The sequence below is a fragment of the Corythoichthys intestinalis genome, chromosome 1 (assembly GCF_030265065.1).
Source record: "Corythoichthys intestinalis isolate RoL2023-P3 chromosome 1, ASM3026506v1, whole genome shotgun sequence".
Classification (NCBI taxonomy): domain Eukaryota; kingdom Metazoa; phylum Chordata; class Actinopteri; order Syngnathiformes; family Syngnathidae; genus Corythoichthys; species Corythoichthys intestinalis.
The window spans coordinates 69512009-69536548 of NC_080395.1; the positions used below are offsets into that span (position 1 = coordinate 69512009).

General features: G+C 40.3%; 1 protein-coding gene across 1 annotated transcript in view; it reads left to right on the forward strand.

The window, feature by feature from the left end:
• Positions 1–24540, forward strand: part of LOC130912442 (phospholipid-transporting ATPase ABCA1-like) — a 383631-nt gene that overhangs the window by 97724 nt on the left and 261367 nt on the right. Inside the window, exons 15-17 of the mRNA XM_057830543.1 lie at positions 16968–17081; positions 17186–17357; positions 17555–17686. Coding sequence (XP_057686526.1) covers positions 16968–17081; positions 17186–17357; positions 17555–17686 — 418 coding nt within the window. The remainder of the gene's footprint in view (positions 1–16967; positions 17082–17185; positions 17358–17554; positions 17687–24540) is intronic.

A 24540-nucleotide genomic window follows, 5' to 3' on the forward strand; every position in this document is an offset into this window, starting at 1 on the left:
CCTTTGCCCTTGCCTCCAAACCTTTGGAGATGGTCAGCTAGAAAAGGGTCAAATTTGGCCAACAGTTCGATAATGCCTAAGAAATTACCATTGTGAGGTGATCCAAACTGCTCGTCATCTCCCCTGAACGCAAGGCCCCTCTCTCCCAAAAACTGAATTACAGCAACAACTCTTTTCAAAACGTCCCGCCAGTATTGCCTTTCTGCATCAATTTGTTTCATAAGATCAGAATCAATTCTTCCTGTGCCTTTGGAACGACTGTGTAATGCTAACATGCAAGCCCTATGCTCCTCATTCCTCTCATGCTCACCGATACGCTCAGAATGTTTCCAATCAGAAAACCTATTGACAAATGCATTGCACTTACTTGAGAACAGTTTGCAAGCAAAACAATAAATGCAACCAGAGGAAGGTGAGTAAAGGAGCCACTGCCTTTCCACAGACTGACCATTAGGTAGACAGCATTTGACTAAGGAATTTGTGAAACTCCTAGTGCCATCCCCCATGGTCATATCTCTAATTGAGGCAGGGTACTTTTCAGTCCGATTTTGAAAAGCAACTGCTCCTCTACTAACCAGAATCGACTTAGCCTGTTCAGTAATGGCATTTGGCCACAAAGCAGGGTCATTAACGGTTTCACACCAGGAGTTTGAGGTCCTAGCTGCTAATGGGATACTGGTCTCAGTGTACTCCTCCTGGTCTGACAGTGAGTCTGCTGTTGTAAGAGTACACGAGTCTGGAATGGCTGTGGTATTTGAGCATGAAGCAGAAGATCCATGACTGGAGATGGTGTCCCCAGCTTCTGGGTGGAAACTGAGCTCTGTGTGTGGCCCTGAAGCCTGAGCCTGAGAGGCCAGGTCTACACCGGATCGGATCTGTGTGGGCTCCGGCATGATCAAATCAGTGGTGCTCTCTACACTGCTGCAACTCGGACCACTGATGACATTATCAACATTGGTATCAACATTGGAATCCTTTGGCTTCTCAAAAAAGCCAGAAATCGAAGGCACATTTTTTAAGATGTCTGCCTGTTTTGCCTCTCTGTTTTTTTTGGCTCTTCGCTTTGAAGCGCCACTTTTTTGTTTGCAATCCATAGGCCTACTATTAATGACAGTTGCAAAAAAAAAACAACAACAAAAAACGACAAACAAAAAACCAAGTTGCCACTGGCTCTGTGAAAAGTCACTTGATGACAACATGATATATGATTAAGGGCAGAAGCTAGACAATATCTCAACCGTGTAAGACTTCCTAAGACAGAACAGAATATGATGAAATGATTAAAATGGGAAAAAGTCGCTTATCAGCTTTTTAGTTATTAAAGATGGCCAAAAGTTGCAGTGTGAAGCTTAAAGGCAGAAAGTAGCTGTTGTTTACATATCAAAACTAATAGGCAATGTCGCTGAATTCACTAAATCAAGTTGCCAGAGAATGGCCAAATACAATACAACACTCCTTAAAGTTCGGAAGGTGTTATATTTAAACACGAAATACACTAGCCTTTTAAGGTAGGCTTTTAACCTTTAAAGGTGTAATGTGATATGCGTATAATGTTATATAGTATAATGTGATATAGTACACAATAATAAAATATAAATGTATACAAGCCTTTAAAAAGGCTGTTGAATATTAAACTACATATAATGATATAATATAATACAATATAATATAAATGTATACAAGCCTTTAAAAAGGCTGTTGAATATTAAATTATACGTATAATGTTATAGTATAGCTTAATATAATATGATACAAATGAATGCAAGCCTTTAAAAAGGCTGTTGATTATTACAACTAAACAAGTGATGTTGCACAGGTTGAATGCAAAGCAATTTGTCAAGCAGTAAGCCAAGGTCAAGTTCTGAGTGAACAGAAGTGATGCAGGGGGTTATATAAATAGAGACAGAGCCAAAGTCTCCGCCCCTTCTTTCAGTCCACTACTTGTGGCCAATTCAGCGACTTTTGATGGTCCCTGGCGACTAAAAATGTCGTGTAGCGCCTTTGGCAACTTTTTGGTCAGCTGATGACTCAACTCATCTTTTCAGTGGCATTGTCCGTTGATTCTCGCTATCCCAACATGCCGCTATTCCGACAACTAATGTAATAAATATTTGCCTTTACTGACGGTTAGGGTTAGGAATAGTTTTAGGGTAAGGCATATGCCTTTATTGACGGTTAAGGTTAGGAATAGTTTTGAGTTAGGCACATTTAATTAAACAGTGTGTCAGGCGCCCACTGGTTGCCATATTCTGTGGCCCAGGGGCCCTCTGGTTTTCGTACTGCATGGCCCAGGGACCATCTGGTTGCCATATCCTGTAGCCCAGAGGCCCTTTGATTGCTGTCCCCCTAGGCGCTCTCATCGCCGTACCGCATAGCCCAGGGGCCCTTTGATAGCCGTCCCCCGTGGCCCAGGGGCCCTATGGTTGCCGTCCCCCGTGGCCCAGGGGCCCTCTGGTTGCCATATCCCGTGGTTCAGGGGCCCTTTGCCATCCCCCGTGGCCCAGGGGCCCTCTGGTTGCTGTACGACATGGCCTAGGGGCCCTCTGGTCCTATGTCCTGTGGCCAAGGGCCCTCTGACTGCTGTCACTCCCCCCAGCCCATTTCAGTTAACCCTTATAGACTAAAGAAGATCCTAGAATAGAGGGCTCTATCACAATCAGCATCGACATCGGTATCTGGATTGTTGTTCGGCCCCCCTGGGCCCCCTGGATCCATGGGCCCCGGGGCGCCAGCCCCACTCGCCCGGTCGGTAATACGGCCCTGCCTGGTCCCTTTGCAGAAAAACAGCCCCAAAGCATGATGTTTCCACCCCCATGCTTCACAGTGTGTATAGTGTTCTTCGGATGCGATTCAGAATTCTTTCTCCTCCAAACAAAACAACCTGTGTTTCTACCAAAAAGTTCTATTTTGGTTTCATCTGACCATAACCCATTCTCCCAGTACTCTTCTGGATCATCCAAAAGCTCTTTAGCGAACCGCAGACGGGCCTGGACTAAGCCTGTCGCAATATGCAATAATTCCATTTATCGCACGATAAATCAAAATGAAGGCGGTAACTTTTCCGCTGCGATTTATCGCGCGGCAGACATGCTGTTAAAAGTCCGGATTCCTTGTTACCAACTGCGCAAAATGCATTTTTGTTCCAGGTCCGGCAAAAAATAGCGCCGGAGCCAATCGTTCCCATTATATCCGATTGTTCAACGTATACTGGCCGCGTCAGTGCTCCGGACCATCTGCGGCGTGCCGGTGTTGTTGACGTGTGGGCGCTCCCGTCAGGGGTGACATTTCACCCGGGGCGGCTATTTTTCGGCACGACACCAGATATTTGGGTGGTAAATTATGAGCGCTGTGCTTCGAACTCGTCCTGTTTATGAAAGTCGATTGTCATATGCTGGTGTTGTGCAGTAATGAGCAGACGTGGCTTATGTGGTGTTTGCTGGCTTTTTTCAATGCGCGCACACACTAGATATCATGAAATAACAAACTAGATGTGCTACGTCCCATGCCATTGGCTACGTGATCCCAAAGTGATTATGGGACACGTAGTCCATATTAGGAGTGGGAACCTCAGGGGACCTCACGATACGATACGATTCGCGATACAAGACTCACGATAACGATTATATCACGATACAGCGATTATCGATATATTGGTCAGAAATTGGATACATGACATTCTACGATACAACTGTTGAAAAAAAAAAAAAAAATTAAAATAGAAAAAATACTGTTTAAGTCATTTATTAAACAGTGACACCTTTTCTGTGCAACATTGCTGTAAAATATAAATCTACTGCAAATTGTGCCCCTGCACATATAGAGGAAACAAACCACGACCACTGATATCACTTTGAGAGATCATGATGAATGGCACCCTTAATTTCTTTAAAGTTTTAAATCTTTAAAAAAATAATAATAATAAATAAAAAGTGCCGTAGGTGTCAGCAGTTGAGCTTGGAGTGGGGCAATGATAAAATTGGTGGGTCTTTTCTTTGTATATGACCTTTGTTGCTTGGTTTGAGCACTTCTGCCATCTGCGTCAGCATTTAAGATGTCAGACTTGCTCAGTCACAGTCTTCCTCACCTTAAAAACAACAAAATAAAACAAAACATATTAGCTACTTCATAGCGTTTGAGTTGAAATCCTGATTTTTTTGTGTGTTGGAAGTATTGAATTTAAAAAAATATTAATTGAATGTATAGAAATTAAAAATTCAATAATTACCTATTTTTAATATGTAGGCTACATTAATTATCATGCACATCACTTTATATATCTTGGAACATATTCAAACCATTTTTATAGCTTATTGTATCAAAATGACAGTAATAACAGTTTGTGTAGTAAACTAGATGGACAGTGGTTCTCAAATAATATCAAATAAATCGGTAAATTCATGTGGGCTTGTTCGATATTCATTTTCATCCAGTTTAGGGTCCTGGTTTATTTTATATCATTCAACATCAAATGTCATCAAAATAATACATGTTAATTAAAAAGTCAATTACATTGCAAAACCTTCTTACCTCAAGTGATGAAAGCGAAGCTCACAAACTCCGGTGTCCACTACGTCACCAGCTCCCAGTGAAACTTATTTTTCTTAGACAATTCTTGCATACAGCAAAGTCCTTGTTCACCTTACTTCCTTTCTTGTTGGTGTAAAATCTAAAATGTGTCCCCATGTGTGATTTGTAGCAATATTTTTCTCATTTTTTCCTCCACCGTTCTCACGGAGCTTTTTTATTTTTTCAACCCACTCTTCTTCTCTAGACAACTTTTGCGCACTTTACCCTCACCGCCACTCCAGAGCGCCCCTAGTGGACCGCCAAGGAATTGCTCAACAAACATTGAGCAGTTTACAGCATCCATACTCCATTGTATGGCCAATATGTTAAATAAAAGTATCGATACTTGGCGGGAGCATATCGATAACCCATCGGGTAGCAAAATATCGCGATATATCGCTGTATCGAGATATTGTCACACTCTTAGTCCATATACTATATCGATGAATTATAAACCAAGTAGGCCAAATCAGTCCATACTAGTGACTATAGATAATGCTGAAAATATTGTTAATTCAGTACAGATGGACTCGGACCACAAATAGGATGTCTTGCTCATGTAGTAAACCTAGCTGCTGAGAGAGCTGTAGCAATCAACAGTGTGCCCCGCCTCACTTTACAAACAGTAAAGATTATTCTCAGCACTTTTATACTAAATTTCTTCAGATCAGTAAGAATTAAGCACATAGATATTAAGCACTAAAATACATGTTTATATAGTGGCAATTTAATTTTTGCTCGTTTGCAAAAAAATAAATAAAAATAAAATAAAAATACAGTTGCTATTTTTTTTCAGAGCATTAAATGTATTGAATCGGATTGAAAAGCGTGTCTCCCGTATCGAAAATCTGTATAGTTGCATGCCTATGGAACACCATTGCAGAAGCTTTGAGGGGAAAAGTTTTCATTTGCCTAAATACTAAGTTATTAACTACAATTGTATTTTTTTTTTCTTGAAAAACACATTTTAATTATTCTGTGTTTCTGTGCGGTATTGATATTGTTGTCTTTTACTTAAGAGGCATTGTCTATGTGATTTATGGGTGTACTTGATCTATTAATGTATACTGTATTCTCACTGTGTTATTGTAAATTGATTTTTTTTTAAAATTGGGGGGAAGCAATAATATCGCATATCGCAATAATTTATGAGATACATTATCGCACACTAAAATTTGTTATCGCGACAGGCCTAGCCTGAGGAAGTCGGACATCTGGGCATTTAATGACGTCAGTAGCCACAACAAAGCGTCGCCATATTGAAAATGGGGCAAAAGACGAGTCACAAGCAGTTGCTCTGTCGTGCATTGTAATACAAACGCGTTGAAGAGTTCGGAGCTGCATTTGAAGTTCTTCCTTCTTCCACGTAAGAACAAAAGGAGAAACAAATGGCTGTGAGCAATTAATCGAGGAACAGTAAAAGAAGACGGTTCCGTGGACTATTTTCGCCTGTGGGAACCTAAATCCAAGCACATTTAATGTTGCAGCCGACATTTTATTACTAGTGAGTGAACTTTAATTTTTGGCTCAATTAGCTGCTAGGATTCAATTGACTAGGCAGTGGTTTTTATTACCGTAACCGGCAACTCGCAAAACGTTATTTTTATTTTGCCGTGAACTGCTCTGATTAGTCAATCGGTGTATTATTGGCCTGGTGGGAATTGGTTATGTTGCCGTGATATGTTCGCTTGGAGGCGAATTACCGGTTACGGCAGAAATAATCACTCCGTATATACTACCAGTTTTCTCAGTTCCACACAGTACATATTCCACGTAATTGATAAAGGTCAACTTACTGGGTGACTTTATGAGGTAGTTATAGATGTTTCCGAACTGCACTGCAGGCCATTATGTTTATCCAGCTATCAGCTGCGACTTTGTATCGGCAGCTTTGTAAGCCAATAAACGCTAATTTTAAATTGCATCGCCTCCTCGCGTCTGTTGGCAGTGACTCGTGATAATAGCCACGTTTAGGACGTTTTAAGGAAAAAAGACGCAAAACACACCTGAAATATATGAATTTCAGACGTTTGTCTATGGAATGTTTAGCTGTGCGTTCCCCCTTCACAATAAGGCGACACGTTGCTAAGCGAGGTGACGTCATCGTGACATCACGCCGACTTCCTCCATTACTGAAAAAAAATAAGGCCGTTATATCCTAACGCCGTTATTAACAACACTGAATGCCAATAACCTCATTAAGTTGTTACAGTGCCTTGCAAAAGTATTCAGCCCCCTTGAACCTTGCAACCTTTTGCCACATTTCAGGGTTCAAACATAAAGATATACAATTTTAAATTTTTGTCAAGAATCAACAACAAGTGGGACACAATCGTGAAGTGGAACAAAATTTATTGGATAATTTAAACTTTTTTAACAAATAAAAAACTGAAAAGTGGGGCGTGCAATATTATTCGGCCCCCTTGCGTTAATACTTTGTAGCGCCACCTTTTGCTCCAATTACAGCTGCAAGTCGCTTGGGGTATGTTTCTATCAGTTTTGCACATCGAGAGACTGACATTCTTGCCCATTCTTCCTTGCAAAACAGCTCGAGCTCAGTGAGGTTGGATGGAGAGTGTTTGTGAACAACAGTCTTCAGCTCTTTCCACAGATTCTTGATTGGATTCAGGTCTGGACTTTGACTTGGCCATTCTAACACCTGGATACGTTTATTTTTTAACCATTCCATTGTAGATTTGGCTTTATGTTTTGGATCATTGTCCTGTTGGAAGATAAATCTCCGTCCCAGTCTCAGGTCTTGTGCAGATACCAACAGGTTTTCTTCCAGAATGTTCCTGTATTTGGCTGCATCCATCTTCCCGTCAATTTTAACCATCTTCCCTGTCCCTGCTGAAGAAAAGCAGGCCCAAACCATGATGCTGCCACCACCATGTTTGACAGTGGGGATGGTGTGTTCAGGGTGATGAGCTGTGTTGCTTTTACGTCAAACATATCGTTTTGCATTGTGGCCAAAAAGTTCAATTTTGGTTTCATCTGACCAGAGCACCTTCTTCCACATGTTTAGTGTGTCTCCCAGGTGGCTTGTGGCAAACTTTAAACGAGACTTTTTATGGATATCTTTGAGAAATGGCTTTCCTCTAGCCACTCTTCCCTAAAGGCCAGATTTGTGCAGTGTACGACTGATTGTTGTCCTATGGACAGACTCTCCCACCTCAGCTGTAGATCTCTGCAGTTCATCCAGAGTGATCATGGGCCTCTCGGCTGCATCTCTGATCAGTTTTCTCCTTGTTTGAGAAGAAAGTTTAGAAGGACGGCCGGGTCTTGGTAGATTTGCAGTGGTCTGATGCTCCTTCCATTTCAATATGATGGCTTGCACAGTGCTCCTTGAGATGTTTAAAGCTTGGGAAATCTTTTTGTATCCAAATCTGGCTTTAAACTTCACCACAACAGTATCTCGGACCTGCCTGGTGTGTTCCTTGGTTTTCATAATGCTCTCTGCACTTTAAACAGAACCCTGAGACTATCACAGAGCAGGTGCATTTATACGGAGACTTGATTACACACAGGTGGATTCTATTTATTATCATCGGTCATTTAGGACAACATTGGATCATTCAGAGATCCTCACTGAACGTCTGGAGTGAGTTTGCTGCACTGAAAGTAAAGGGGCCGAATAATATTGCACGCCCCACTTTTCAGTTTTTTATTTGTTAAAAAAGTTTAAATTATCCAATAAATGTTGTTCCACTTCACGATTGTGTCCCACTTGTTGTTGATTCTTGACAAAAAATTAAAATTTTATATCTTTATGTTTGAAGCCTGAAATGTGGCGAAAGGTTGCAAGATTCAAGGGGGCCGAATACTTTTGCAAGGCACTGTACATCTTAACACTGAACAAGTCATGGCTCGAATTATAGCAATCAGATTGCAACTGAACACAACTAGCAAACCTCGCCTTTATTAGTTCCAATATCAAGCAACATAGCTGCTTCAAGAATCCAATGATAGCAATGAACCTTGAAAGCCTGGTGGAAAGGAATGGAAGTCATGCATTCATAATTAAAGCCGTGTAAATGTTCGTCAATCTGGCACAACCCAGACTTTGGAGTTAATGAAAATCCCATTTACAGCATTTGTCCAAAGATAATATATTCATGCCATATGAAAAAATACAAGATTTCCAAATCAGAGAGGTGAATTTCCTTTAATACAATAAAACCAGGGCAGCCATCAAAAGCAAACTCCCATCACTAGCGGGTACTCTAAATCCTCCACTTTCATAAATAAAAAAGTAAACATCCATCCTCAACAACAACAAAAAAAAACTTTCAAAAGTATATAAAGCGTTCTCATGTAACAACTCTACTTCCCTACCAGTTGAAAAATGGAGTAACGTCCTTTCGTTAACATTAGATAATAATTATTGGTCCCACATTTGCAAAATTACATTTACAATGACTAAGAATAAGAACCTTCAAAATCCAGATACATACTTTTATGCTTTATGGCAATGTAATCCGCTAAACGAGTTTTGGTCGCAGGTAACGAAGAAACTCATCCCTTTTGAACAGCAGGATTCCATTATCTCCAAATCTTTGTCTGCTTGGTGATCTGAATACACTAAATATATCAAATAACCAAACCCATCCACTACTGGCAATTTTAACGATAGCTAAAAAAACAATATTGCTGAATTGGAAAAATAAAAAAAATATTAATATGAACCAGTGGCTAAATCTAATCATTGAATGTATACTATTAGAGAAAATATCTGCCAAACACAATTAAAATGGACAACTATGAACAACAATAGGAAACAGTTGAGAATGATGAACATAGAATAAGGATTCTCTCTCACCTGCGAAGGAATGTCACAGCAACAATGAAAATGTATACATAAATTGTTATGTGCGGGGTATCCCTGGAAGTTGTATGCATTCCTGTGCAGCTGATAACTTGACATGTTCACACTTGAACTGCGTTTTCATACTTCCAGTAGTATCTGAAAAATAATTTTCTTCCTTCAAAGTTTAATCAGGCCGCCATAATTGATTCAATGGGTCCAATCTACAAAGTAGGGCTGGGCGATACCAGTGATTATGGATTCGATCCGATACCGAGTGATACCAAGGCCAAATATCGCGATCCCGATCTGATATCGATACCGGAAGTTCATATACTATATGTTATATACAACCCTGCAGTTCTCAGCCACTCTGATTATATCTAATGTACAACTACAGCAAGCACTCAAAAACTATTAAAAGTGTGTGTGCCAAATGCATAGCAATGGAAAAACTGCTGCTTTTAATGACTAGCAAAGCAGTGTCCCTACAACTCACAAAGCAATCCATCAACAACAAAATCTGATTAGGTAGTCTCACTCTAACCATGACCCTTAAATCCATATGCACAAACTGTTTCCCTGCTACATGTTGTATTTGATCAAATTTTAATCTACCTAAGTTAAATATTTTTTTATCTAATTAAAGAACAAATTAATAGTAGCATGTTAACGCCCTCTAATGGTAGATCATTAAAAACATCCAATAAACAATTGCACTTTCCATTTTTGAATTTTATTTTACAAACACAATTTTGAAAAAATGTTAAGTAATAATTTATATATATTTTTTTATACCTAACTTGCTTGCTCGTCGTAGTTCACTTGACTATCCTATGGACGGTGATGTGGGCTGATTTGTCCTCCTTGCATAAAAAAATTAATAAAATGGAGACTCACATTTAGTTTACAGTAATACTTCACCTTTAAATATGTCACTATGGTCATTTTACCTTTTTTATATAATGCAGTATAAACTTTGCTTTTCACAAATAAGATGCAGCTATAAATTTCCATTAGAAAGCATATTCAATAGTGCTGCAAAGTTCTTTTTATTTATCGTTTCATATTTCACATCAGCCACTAATGCTTATATCGTCTCTGATTATCTATTAGCACCTCCATTACCTGGATAAGTCCTGCCTTTCGCAAACGCCACTTCTAAAGTACTTTGCTTTTGCTTCTGCAGCGTGGTCTTGTCTTTTCTCATGTCCTCCTTGGCTTGAGTGACAAGTTTTTCATTCATTTCGTTGCGTGCTTCGGGATGCACCTTTCTTAAGTGTTTCGTGAGGCTTGTGGTATTAGGCACAAACTGTGCACTTAGCCTCGTTGCTATTTATTAAAATGAAATATGTCCAAACCAGACTTCTTTTACAATCTGTCGTCAATGCCGCAGCCATGATACCAGGTTGGTAGTACCATCTTCCAAATGTTTGTTTGTTGTGACTGTGTTGGTGCCTCGTGAAAGGGGCGGAGGAAAAGCATGCTGATCGACACAGTAGAGGGACGTAAATGGGGGCGGGAGCAGACGCCGGTGCACTGCTTATGTGCATGTAGAACGCGAAAGGGAAGTACAAAAAGTGTGCACAAAAATATACCCAAAAAATAGACAAAGAAAACATAATATATTCCAAATATCGATACTTTTACTTGGGGATCGATACCTAAAACTTAACGTGCTGGATCGAAATATCAATATTTTTTTATCGATCCGCCCATCCATACTACAAAGGAATCCATAAAAACCTTGGTTGCCGGCTACTGGGGAAGGTATGCATTTTTCTGGGACATTCTCGATGGCGGAAAACACAGACAAGACTGAAAAAGCAGTTTCTGCTCTTGCACCCCTCTTTAAAATAAACTGCTGTATTTTAAGCCAAAACAACTGTTGTTTTTGGTTGAACAATATGTTTATATGCTGCCATAGCAGATTCATGGCACATAAAAAAAAAAAAAAACTTAAAAAAAATTATTCACTCGCATATTTTAAACTTTTAAACAAATTACGTCACAATGAAAAATTTGGGGTCTGTAAAAAAGTCACGGATATCTACCTCATAACTATCGCTTGATTGTATTTTTTTTACTGTTGCATTTTCCCCTATATGTTGGATGATAAATAATCGATTCAAACAAAGAATTGAAAAAAATGTTTAAAAGGTTAACTATATGAAAAAGAAAATCTGTACTACTCCTTGATGTCTGCAATTTCTGCATCGCGTCCCTTGTTATATTATCATGTTTCACCCATAAAATCCCCCAAAAATCCAGCTGTGGCCATTCACAGCTGTGTCTTGACACTCAGTGATAAATGCTACATGGAGTTTTTGGATTGAAAAGAGGTAATTTTGCGATAATATCTCGTTAAAGTCATGGCGTCTGTAATTCTGCTCTCGCGTGCTCTCACCTCCAGATAGGGTTTTACTGTTTACAAAATCTATATATATTTTAAATGCCCTCCTGTTCAAAATTTTCCTTCACCGTGAAAATTGAGATTTTAAGCTTTTCAATGTTGTATCACTAATGCATATTAGAAAATTTTGAAATTTGGCCAAATTGGGGTTCTCAGAGCGGAACTTCAAGTCACCTGAGTGTTTTCCGCCATATATAAGTAACCAGATTAAGAACAATTAAGGAACTATGTTTAAATAATACACTTCACCAGTGCTTAATTTGTAAATCATAATGTGCCGGAACACAAAGTGCATATGACAGCGCAGGGATGACGAGACGGACACAGGTCCCGGAATATAAGCAGAAATGGTGCGGAAACAACATACAAATGACCACTTGCCATGCTGTGGGACTTAAAAGCCTCAATTTCAGATAATAATAATACATAGCGCTTTTCAAGCCACACAAAGACGCTTCACAAGAGAAATGGAATCATAGTACTCCTATTGGTGCGCCAGCGAGACGCTCCTATTGGTCGACTGCATAGCCGCCTGCCAGTGACTTGTTGTTTGTTATGAATTAGGGTGGCGGAAAGAAGAATAAAATGAGGGGGTAAAAAGTGTCAAGGTTACTGTGTTATTTTCGCTGCCAAGCTTTCACTTACCAAACGTTACAATTTAAAGCGACTGTTTTCTGTTCAACCCAAATGCTTGATGAAAAGTTTGGGCAACCATGACTTAGGCCCCTTTCCCACTGAAACTAGTGGGTCAACGCGCGTTTTTTCCAAGCCGGTGCAACCCACTAGCAATTGGCATTTGGCACCTTTCCCATTGACAAAAAAAAAAGCCGTGTCTTTTTTTTTTTTCCCCCCACCCGTCTAACCCCCCACCCCTCCTCAGCCGTGCGTAAGGTTCGTGACGTCACCACGCCAAGATGCGCTTCGACAAGTGCGACCGAATTCATTCAGTTCAAGGAAGTAAACAATGCAAAGCAACATGGAAGCCTCCTTTCCGTTTGTGTTCTCTGTTTTCATGCTTTTTACTGCCCTCAAAATGGTCAAAATGCACCAAAGGATCTACACTCTGCTTGTGCTGAGGCAACGTAGGCGACGTGAATTTTGGTTTGAAATTGAAAGGAGTCGTGTACGTCACAGAAGGAGGAGAAGAGCCTTTGTTTCATCTGTTATGGCTATTGCTAACGCTGCTACACCGACTGTTCGCCGTATGTGGATCCGGGCTAGAGCACATCGTTTTTGTTTTTTGTTATGACGCATCACGTACTAGCACGTATATTAGGGTGTTGACTGTTGACCCGGGGTTTTGCTTTCACACTGCATGACGCTCAGAGCCGAGGTGATTTTAATGCGGATCGCTTGGCGGGTTGATTGAAACGGGTCGAGGCGGGTCGCTGCACCTCTCCCACTGCCACCAAAAGCCGATTGTTAGCGGGTTGACACAGGTTTTTTGGCCAGTGGGAAAGGGGTATTAGAGTGGTGGGTTTCATCTAATGTGTGCTCCACTCAGCAAAGCGCAGTGATTGTCGAGGGTGCTGGCATAGGAAGTGATGATGATGAGTTCATCGCTTCACATTTTCCTCCACGTTGCTCGGCTTAATGTTATCATTAACATTTTTACACAAGAGGTACCGGGTCGGACTAAATAAGTATCGGAACACGTGGGGTCCAAAATCAAGAGGTAGGTACAGGAACATGTTCCGGCATGATGCGGTTCAAATTAACCCCTGCACTTCACCCGTCCTCAGCACACATCTATGGTCTTTGATCAATCTCTTCTGTCAGCTTCACAGGTGCTGGGTGGGGTTTGTTGGCGTCCTGATCTGTGCTGTCTCGTAGTTGGTCCGGCGCCAGAGGTCCCTGCTTGGGTGTGTCTGGTTGCATCCGGTCGTGCGTGGGTCCCATCAGGCGTGTGGTGGTTTTGCTGGCAGGTGGGGGTGCCGCGTGGGTGCCACCCAGGGGCTGCGGCCCTTCCCCGCCTGGCTGGGTGCGGCGGCCATAGTTCCCTCCCGGTTCGGCCTGGCCCCCTGGGGTGATACCGTGTGCCCTCCCGGCCCAGGGGTGGGGTGGGTGATTGCGCTTCCGTCCCCTTGGCCTATCTCGGCCCCGTCCGCCTCTCCGGGGCTGCGGGTGCTGCCGCTGCCCTCCTATAGTTATAGTCGTCTGTGTGGCCTCCTGGGGCTTGTGGGGACTGGAGTGGGACAGTTGTCTCCTGCCAGGGGGGGTGGGTGTCCCCTGGTCTCCGGCATTTGGGGTGGCGCCTGTTCGGGGTGCGGGGATGGTGCAGGGGAGGTAGGGCAGAAGTGGGTGGTGGCGGGATGCTGGGTGCAGCCTGGGGCGGGGGTTGATCGGGGCCCTGGGGCTTCTCCCGTCCTGCGGCTGGTGGTCCGGGCAAACAGGGCCGCGCCTGCAGTAGTCTGCCTCTTAAATCACGCATGCTTCATATTCAGCTTATATAATAAAGTTAATTTATTTTCCCCTCAAATATATCTAAATATATATCAAAAATATCTAAACCCTTGGCAACAAAAGTGAAAAAAATGTACATCCCTAAATGTCCAAATTGAGTACTGCTTGTCATTTTCCCTCCAAAAGGTCACGTGACTCGTTACAGGAGTGCTGTCAGCATTGCTGCAGAGATAGAAGAGGTGGGGGTCAGCCTGTTAGTGCTCAGACCATACGCCTCACTCTACATCAGATTGGTGTGCATGGCTATCAACCCAGGAGGAAGCCTCTTCTGTAGACGGTACACAAGTCCCGTCTTATCAGACTATAGGACATGGTTCTAGTAATCCATGTGCTTTGTTGACATGTCATCAGCAAACCGTTTGCGGGCTTTATTCTGTTCCGTCTTCAGAAGAGGCTTCTTCCAGGGGTGACAGCCATGCACACCATTTTGATGTAGAGTGTGTCATATGGTCTGAGTACTAACAGGCTGCCCCCCGCCCCCACCTCTTCAATCTCTGCAGCAATGCTGACAGTACTTCTTTAATGAGTCACATGACATTTTGAAGGGAAAATGACAAGCAGTACTCAATTTGGATATTTAGGGATATACGTTTTTTCAAAGGAGTCTACTCACTTTTGTTGCCAGGGGTTTAGATATGGTTATATTTTGAGTTATTTTGAGGGGAAAGTAAATTAACTCTTAATACATAAGCCGCACACAGACTACATTTCATTGTGTCAAAGTGTCATTTCGTCAGTGTTGTCCCATGAAAAGGTATACTTAAATATCTGCAGAAATGCGAGGAGTGTACTCACTTTTGTGATACACTTTGATTTCTGCAAACAGTAAAAAAATATATTAAGTTCCTTCTAAAGAGGCGTTTTATGAGTAATGAATTCTGAATTTGAAATAACTAACCACCTTGAGCCTGAGAATTTCTATGAGCATGTGGGTTTTATTTATTGTTATTTTTTTCTGTATGCCTTTTTGCTGGTGATGTCAGCACTGGTGTAAATGTTTTGTAAGGAACAGGCTGAACTGACTCCAGGAAGAGTAGCTGTACTTGTTACAACTAATGGAGACAAAGCAAATACAAATACAAATCACTGTAAAGCCTGAGTTATACTCCCGTGTTGCGGTGACGGCGTAGCGACTACGGCGTCATTCGACATTCCTGCGGTGAGGGAACGCGTTGCTCTGTATTTCACCGCCAAGCCACTAGAGGGATGTGGCGTTATGTTTGTACGGTTTTGGGGCATGCTTGTTTACTTCCGCTAGTCGGAGAAAAATAAACAATGCAATATGGAACTCTTGAAAGTAAATATTCTGCTCATCAACACTGAATAAATATTGAACATACAAATGTTGAGGGGCAGGCGACGCAGAAGACTGTTTCGAGGCGGTCTGGCCGACTTTTGATGCCGCACAGAGAGTTTTAGACTCGGGTGGAGAGAGCTAGCTGTGGCGGCCAGCTTCAAACTGGCGTCGAGCACTGCGTTCAAGGTCTACAAAGCCCTCCAGCCCGATTTGTTTTCCGTGTCCTACAACCAGCCAGTGGGAAGCCATAGCAGATTTCTGGCGTCTAGGGAACTTCCCAAACTGCGTTGGGAGGCTTGATTTTAAGGTTATCATAAAAAGCACCGAGGCACTCTCAATCAGTGATGATGTATCGTGTGTGTGAACTGTCTGTTATTGAAAATTAAAGATCAAAACAACTCTTTTGACACCAAATCTGTGCTTTATTCTTTATATACTTGAAGTGTGACACGTAAATAAGTCACAGACTCACAGCAAACATGTGTACACAGTAAATGATGAAGTGTACCAACCAAAAATACGACATAAAGTGATAAAAAGTTGGCAGTTTTTGGCCGACTGGGTCACCGCTTCGTGTGGCCACTCGATTCCGACCACCCACGTCTCGGTGGTTCTTCCATTTATTTATTTTTTTGATCGCCGACCTTGCCATTTGGCAATCACAATAATAATTTTTTGACGAGACTTGCTCTTCGATGATACTCCCGTTGGCTTGGTCCATTTTTGCGTGTAGAAAACAATGTTTGATTCTATTCTACAATGGCGGTGTTTTCGCGGTAAACCGGAAACAACAGTCTGAGCGGACCAATCACAGTCCGTTTTCGCTTCGTCATACGCGTCTACGCGACGCGAAGGTTAGAAAAATCGAGAGGTGCGCGTCAGGCTACGGCGTAGGGTCGTAACTCGATTCTTCCTTGACGGCGTAGGTCTGACGCGGAAGTATAACTCGGCCTTAAGGCTTAAAATGCTGCAGTACAACATTAAACAAAGGCATTTTGCCATAAGAAGGCACATTCGGCTTGGCTTGCTTTTTTCCCTTTTTTTCCCCCTTTTCAGAAACACAAAGTAGAGGAGCTCTTTGTCGCACTTCAAAATAAAAGCACTTCCTGTCAAATCTCAAGCAGTATATTAACTGTTCAGGAAATATGATTCAGAATAATTTTAGCTGTGTATTAATTTTCAATGTAAATAATGTAAATAGAGACGTTTTATATTTTATTTCTTTTAGCTGATTTTAAACTAAACCATTATTCACTATGAACTGTATAATGTCATATCATGTATTTAAACTTTTTAATAAGAGATTAAGAAGGCACACTTTTGCAATAACACATTGATGTTGCACAACAGGCTCTTTTATGCGAAGCGCCGTGAAACAGAAAAGAAGCAGTAGCTTTAAGTGGATGATTATATGTGTGCTTCAGGTGAGTATGGTGTCCCCCAGCCGTGGAATTTTGTCTTTGATATCAACTACTGGAGGGGTGTTCAACTGAAGAATGACATACCAATCCCTACTGTCCCTAAACGGCATTGTGAAGGTAAGACTGAAAATGGTCTCCTTCATGTAAGTTTCAACACTGAAGTGCAAAAGTCATAATACAAGAATTTGTATATACACTGTAGCCATGTTGTGTTCATGTAGATCACATTGAAGCAGATCCAAGTAACCTGGTCCTTAGTGTCAATATAAGTAACCTGGTGAAACTCTACAAAAAAGGAGGCAAGATGGCTGTCAACCACCTCGACCTAAGGTTTTATGAGGGGCAAATCACCTCACTTCTTGGACCAAATGGAGCGGGAAAAACAACTACCATGTATGATCAGATTGTTTTCGAATTGATCAAAGACTCAAGCCTTGAAATAAGAGAGTGGACTTTTTTTCAAGCATAATGCCCAAATACTTAGCTTTGTATACAGTAAATTGTTGTTATACAATGTATCATAGAGACTTCAATATTCCATGTATTATTGTATAAGGATGTTTGCTAACAAGAACCTGTGTGTGTGTCAGGTCTGTGCTGATTGGTCTGTTCCCTCCTACTTCGGGGACCGTGTATATCCGAGGGATGGACATCCGGGAAAACATTGACATCATCCGGAAGACCCTGGGATTTTGTCCACAGTACAATGTCCTGTTTGACTAGTAAGCATTTTCTTGTTTTTCACCCTTTTGACCCTTCCTTCCTTAGCCAATACAATCTTCTTTTTAATGTCAGAGCAAAGATCGAGCTTTGTTTCTTGTATGTTGATTGATTGATTTTTTTTCATAGTCTAAGATAAAATTAATGAGCCTCAGAGTCCACACAAAAGTTCTTAATTGAAATAATAACACTTAAACATCTGAAAAGGAGTGAGAAGAAGCATAGCTTGTTAGGTCCCACCCGTACACATTGAAAATATAATGAATTTTATACATAAAACACACCTCCATATAATTCAAAACTATACATGCTGTATATGCATATCAATATCACAAAATAAAATATGTAAATAAACACACACGAAAAAGAAAACTTCAAAAACCATCATTGCACAGTTTCTGAAATATCGACTGTTTAAACATTCTCTTAAATTGATAAATACTTTGACATATTTTTAACTCTACATTGAGCGTTCCACATCCTTACTCCAAAAACTGATATACTCAAACCTCTCATTGTTGTTCTGTTCCTAATCCTTTTGAAATTAAATGTCCTTCTTAGATTATAATGCAATTCTTCTAAAATAAAAAATGTTGTTTATTACAAGGCAGCTTATTAATTTTTTGCCTTGAACATAATTTGCACTGTTTGGTGATGCACCAGCATCACCAAATTTTAAAATCTTTGAATCCAAAAAAGGGAATGAGTATGACCCACATATCCTTTCTTATGGATAATACGTATTCCTCTTTTGTGAAGAATAGTTAGTCTGCAATGAGTTTTTGTAATTATTTCCCTAGACTTCCACACAGTGAGTTAAATAAAGAAGGAGAAACTAAAGAACAGTATAGAATATAGAGAGAATTAAAATCTAAAAACAATTTTGCTTTATTAATTACAGAATTACTCCCTGATATTTTATTTTGCAAATATTTGACATTTGGCTTCAAACTTTTTTTTTTCATCAATATTGACTCCAAGAAATTTTATGTCAGAAACTCTCTCACTATCCACTCCTTCAATGAGAATAAATGCCTGTGAATTCCTGTTATTATTACCAAACAACATAAATTTTGTTTTTTCTGAGTTTAAATATAAATTATTATAATCAAACCAAAATTTTAATTTACCCGTTTCATTCATAACGTCTTCCTGTAATTTCATTAAATTCTCTCCTGAACAAAAAATATTGGTGTCCTCGGCAAAAAGAACCAATTTCAATAAATTAGACATTGCAAACACCATTAATATACAAAATAAATAATTTGGTGACCAACACCAACCCATGTGGGAGCCCACACGCAATATCCTGGTGAGAAAAACAAAAATTCCCAAGTTTAACAAATTGTCTCCTCTAAGATAAATAGCTCCTAAACCAATCTAATACTATTCCTGTAATGCCATATTTATCTAATTTGCTTATTAATAATTGATGATGAATGGTACCAAACCATTTTTTTAAAGGGATCCTTGATCTTTAAGACAAGTAATTCTTAAAAGATAAATGTTAGTATGAGTGATAATAATTTGATATTAAAACCCCTCTTAGTGTTTTCGTTTTAATAAAATTTGTAAAATTATTTTAAGTGATACGTCGCCATTCTTGTTGGGGTCGCAGTGGGGTGACATCAACGGGCCCGATGCCAAACTTCCAGCGTGTCACTCGTTAGCTACCACAACATGTCATCGGTTCTGCCTTACCAATTTGAACCACATCGGAAAAGTGAAGAGCAGGACAGCACTGTCGGTCGTCCACAAGACAAGCAGCAAAGGCAAAATGCAGAGCAGGAAATACCTGATAAGACAAGAGTTGGGAAAAACTGGTGATGTACTCGCGGCAATTGCGTCTCAATGACAATGGAGCGAGAGTGTATGCTGTTGAAAACTCCAGTTTTTGTTGGCAGATCTTCAAGGTGAGCTATTGCGTGATCAAACTTATTCCAGGATAATTATGTAGATTGTTAGCATCCAGAGTTGTCGTGTTCTTTACATACAGTACAGGCCAAAAGTTAGAACACACCTTGTCATTCATGCATTTTAATTTTCATGACTATTGACATTTTAAATGAAGCTTATAAAACTATGAATGCACACGTGTGATAGTCAGGATCGGAGTCGTGTTGTGGCTGTCCTCTATAAATTCGTCGTCTGGATCGAGTGTCCTCCATGTCTTGTACACCGAACTCACGTTTAGCTACAGTGCCCTCCATAATTATTGGAACCCCTGAAAAGATGTGTTTTTTAGCTTCTAATATATTTTCTTATTCAAATAATATTGGACCTTAATGGAAAAAAAGAGAAAAATCCAACCTTCAATACAAGTGCATTCATTCAGTGGGGATTGATTTTGTGTCTGGTGAACCATTTCTGCGTAGATTTGACCATATGTTTAGGGCAGTACTTCTCAAATAGTGGGGCGCGCCCCCCTGGGGGGGCGCAGAGCAATGCCAGGGGGGGCGCATGTGACCTCGGGGAACATGTTTTTTTTTTTGCCGTACTGGAATAAAGTGTACTTGCACATCCACTCAGTAGGTGGCAGTGGCGCTCTCATTTTCAGAGTGCGCGCAGTATTTTTGAACTAAGGAAGAGCACTCAGCACACACAGACAACAGATATGAATAGCAGTGTGCCACCGCCGTTTTCGAAAGCCGTTTTCCGACCGGTGTTCGGCCATTCCTTACTGTGCGGCGAAACGTCCTACACAATGCTCAGGGCGCTTGCGCATGCATCCACACGCATGCGCACATCGGTTAGAAGCGGCGAGTACTCACTATTTTTGTTTTTATTTAGTTATTTAGAACCTTTTCACTGCCTCAAAGATACTTTTTGCATGTATTACCCTCTCATACTTTTAACTATTGTGTTTTTTTGCGTTAGCTTTGAATCAGTTGACCACATTAGTCACGTAGCGTATTTAAACCGTCCTTATTTGATATAACTACATTTAAGTATTTTCTGCAGGCATTTTTTTTAGTACGTTATTCCTGTATGCATCTAAACAAAACAAGTTTAGAGCGCACGGTAGTACTTTAGGTGTCAAATTCGACTAATGTAGGACGTTTCGCCGATGTAGCATATTTTGGCAGAACACCGGACTCACTCACGCAGCGACCCACTGTCTTGTCCGGTTCTCACGTCGCCGCCCGAGAAGTGCCATTTTCGGCTTGGGATCGTCACGACGACTGCCCTCACCTACGGTTCTACCTCGGCCGCCGTTAATGCGCTTTTTTCGTGCCGTTTTGCCTTTTAGCTTTGACTTTTAATACAGTGGGTGATGATGAAAGACCACTGTTTACTGTGTCTAAAAATAATTATAGCAGACAGCAAGAAGCCAAATCAATTAAGACGCCACTTAAAGACATTAGACCCCAATCTCATTGTTAAGCCGCTTGATTTTTTTCAGTGAAAACGTGCCGAATATTGCCAACAATCGTACTGCTTTGTCAGTGTTATATCAGTAAGCCAGTGAGCATTGTTAGCATGCTAATTGCAAAATAACTCCACACCATTGCAAAGGAGGTAAATACTGTGAGCAGCAAAAATAAAAACTGTCCTGTCCAAGGACACTTTTTTCCCCCTTTTATTCAGATTTGTTTTTTCGGTCAAATTTTTTGGCACATTGTCCTCATGAGTGAATGTTTCTAATCAATTTTAATTTGGTATTATTTACTGATTTTATTACATTTTATTTTTCTGTATCAAATGGTCAAAAATGTACCTTTAGTGTATTTTTTAGTTTGGATGTGATTTTTTTTTTTTTTTTAATTCAGGCAAATTGATGCACGTCAAGTATTCTCTGTTACAAACAAAACAATGTTAATAAAGTTATACTTTATTATAAGTTGATCTATGTTACTTTTTTTCTTTATTATAAAAAAGGACACAATGTTAGGCAGATGCGTATTTATAATTTAATTTTATAGACAAATGATAATATTTACAGTGGCGGCAGAGAGTTTGGGGGGGCGCGAAACATTTACGTCTTCCTTGGGGGGGCGTGACAGAAAATAATTGAGAAGCACTGGTTTAGGGTCATTGTCTTGCTAAAGACCCAGTGACGACCCATCTTCAGCTTTCGGGCAGAGGGCAACAGATTTTGATTTAAAATGTCCTGGTATTTCAAAGCATTCATGATGCCATGCACCCTAACAAGGTTCCCAGGGCCTTTGGAAGCGAAACAGCCCTACAGCATCACTGACCCACCCCCATACTTCACAGTGGGTATGAGGTGTTTTTCAGCATGCGCATCTTTTGTGGCACGCTAGACCCACTTAGAGTGTTTGTTGCCAGTTGAAGCCTGGGACCGTGTGCTTTGGTCTCTTTTTTTTCCGTTAAGGTCCCATATTATTTGAATTAAAAAAAAATTATTAGAAGCTAAAAAACACATCTTTTTCAGGGGTGCCAATAATTATGGAGGGCATTGTATGTAAGGGTGGTCCATGTTAAGTGCTCGGCGCGCATCAGCTGGCCACTGTATCGCTGTATCGGACGTGTCTGGATCAGTTTGATTGGCAGCATCGCTCATATTAGGTGATTAGGTGAATGCATGCTGAACGGACACACTGATGAACTGACGGCCTGATGAACTGACAGTAGACGTGAATTATTAACTTCCTCTGTGACTAGCGGTATGCCAGAACGTTCGCCTACCGCTCGTAAGCGGAGTTTAAGGGTTGGCCAGGGAGGCCAGGCCCCCCCCCCCTTGGTGGCTGAAAAGTGTCATTGCATGTAATTTATTTTTGCATTTAAACACATTTGTTGATTAAAGTGACTTTTTTAATTGAAAATATATATTTTGATTGAGGCAAGTTTTTGTTTTGATTGAAACATGTTTTTTTTTGGATCGAATAATGAAGACACGAATCTACCTCCACATGGTTCCGCCCAGGGGATACAATTTGTGACTGAGGTAACTACATTGGCACGACACCGGCGGGCATACCATATTCAATGGATGAAGATCTTGGTGAAAAGTATAGCTGTCCTGCCAGCAGCCTGATTTTGAATTCCCCTCAAGAATAATGGGAGACAAAAAAACACTCATTTTCAACTTATTATTTTAATATTCTTGAAAGTTAATTTTATTGCTGACACACATTTTGGGGTCATCAACATGTTGTGCCCCCCCGGCCCAAAAAGTCAAACTCCACCTATGCTACCGCTGTAGCGACAAAAGCGGCTTGCCTGCTTAAGAGAGCGGCCAGCAGTTTGTCTTTGGCGCTTTATTGTAGAGATGCACGATAATATCGGTCACCAATATTTATTGGCCGATAATGGCAATTTTGACGTCACACAGATAATCCAGATAAAATGAAATTCAACCGATAATGCAATCCGATAATTATATACTTGATTTAGCCTCCAAATGTGCGCAATCAACAGTTTTGTCCAATTCTGCTAGTTTTAAGGAGGTGTTTTTGCAGTGTGTTAATGTGATATATGTTAGGAATGGCTTACTTTTAAAGGCATTTTTGTGCAACTTGGTTGTTTACTCTCTAAGTAATTGTTGCCAAAAGCTTACCATTACACAACGTCATTGCCATTGTTTAGTTGTTGGAATTTACTATGTACTTGTTCACATTTGATGTGGAAAAAAATAGCACTAAATGACATTTTTGCACACTAACATTTGATCTTTGTATACTTTAAAATTTTACATACATATTTGAATAGAATTATCGGCGTGACATTATCGGTTATCGGGTGGATGGGGCAGGAAATTATCGGTTATCGATATCGGTTGAAAAATGTATAATCGTGCATTACTACTTTATTGCGCGCATTTCACTCGATGTCCAAGCACATCAATGCTTCTTGTGAGGGAAAATAGTTGGAACAGCATTTGATTTTGGTCTCCGCTTATATCCAGCCGCTCCTGTGAGCTCTTTCATAAGTTGTTGTCGACTAAAAGCCTCGAACGCGGTAGGAGAAAAATGGCGAGAACAAAGCCTTGGGTATATGGGAAGTTTTGTCAGTCTACAGGCATTTTCCCAAACCTTTCACATATTCTTGTCAATAGGAAATTTGTGGAACTCACATCACTCCCCTTTTTTCCATTTGACTGGAAATTGCATCCAAAACCAGCATAACGTGGCATTTTACTTAGCGAGTTTAGGCAGCAATACACAATTGTTGTACACAATTGGAAATGTCCCAATTACGTTATCACTCCGAGCCTGCAAAACATGGCGCCAACTATCGGCCAAAATATGTACTAAATATTATAAAATATTGCCATTGATTTAACATTTTATGTATTTCTAACAACATATTTTAGTACAAGAGAATAAGATCGAGGATCCCTTTCTCATCTATGACTTTTGTGATTTCTTCTATTGTTTCTATCAGCGCCTTTGTTGTTGATTTATTTTAACGAAAGCCATATTAACTATCAGGAAGAATATGGTATTTATCAAGGAATGCATCCAACCTTTTATTAAAGACTTTTTTGAGTATTTTTGAGAATTGTGACAATATAGAGACAGGTCCTTAATTTGTGAAGTGAGGTCTGCTCCCACTCTTGAACAAAGGTATAACTTTAGCTATTTTCATTTTATCAGGGGAAACACCAGTCTGAAATGACGTACATATACAAGTTATCATATTAACATTGCTGAAATCAGTGGACAACTTTCTCTAGCAGTTATTTACTATGTTCAGGATATCACTTTCTTGTACAGCAAATAAAAACATTGAGTTAGGAGTTCTCTTCAGCAATCCTTCCTTAATTTTTTCCCCATTTCCTTTGGATTTGCAATTTCTCTCACAAGATCAGGACACACATTAATAAAAATAAATAAATAAATAAATAAAATGATTAAAACCATTAGCAACATCTTGTGTATTGTAGTTCTAT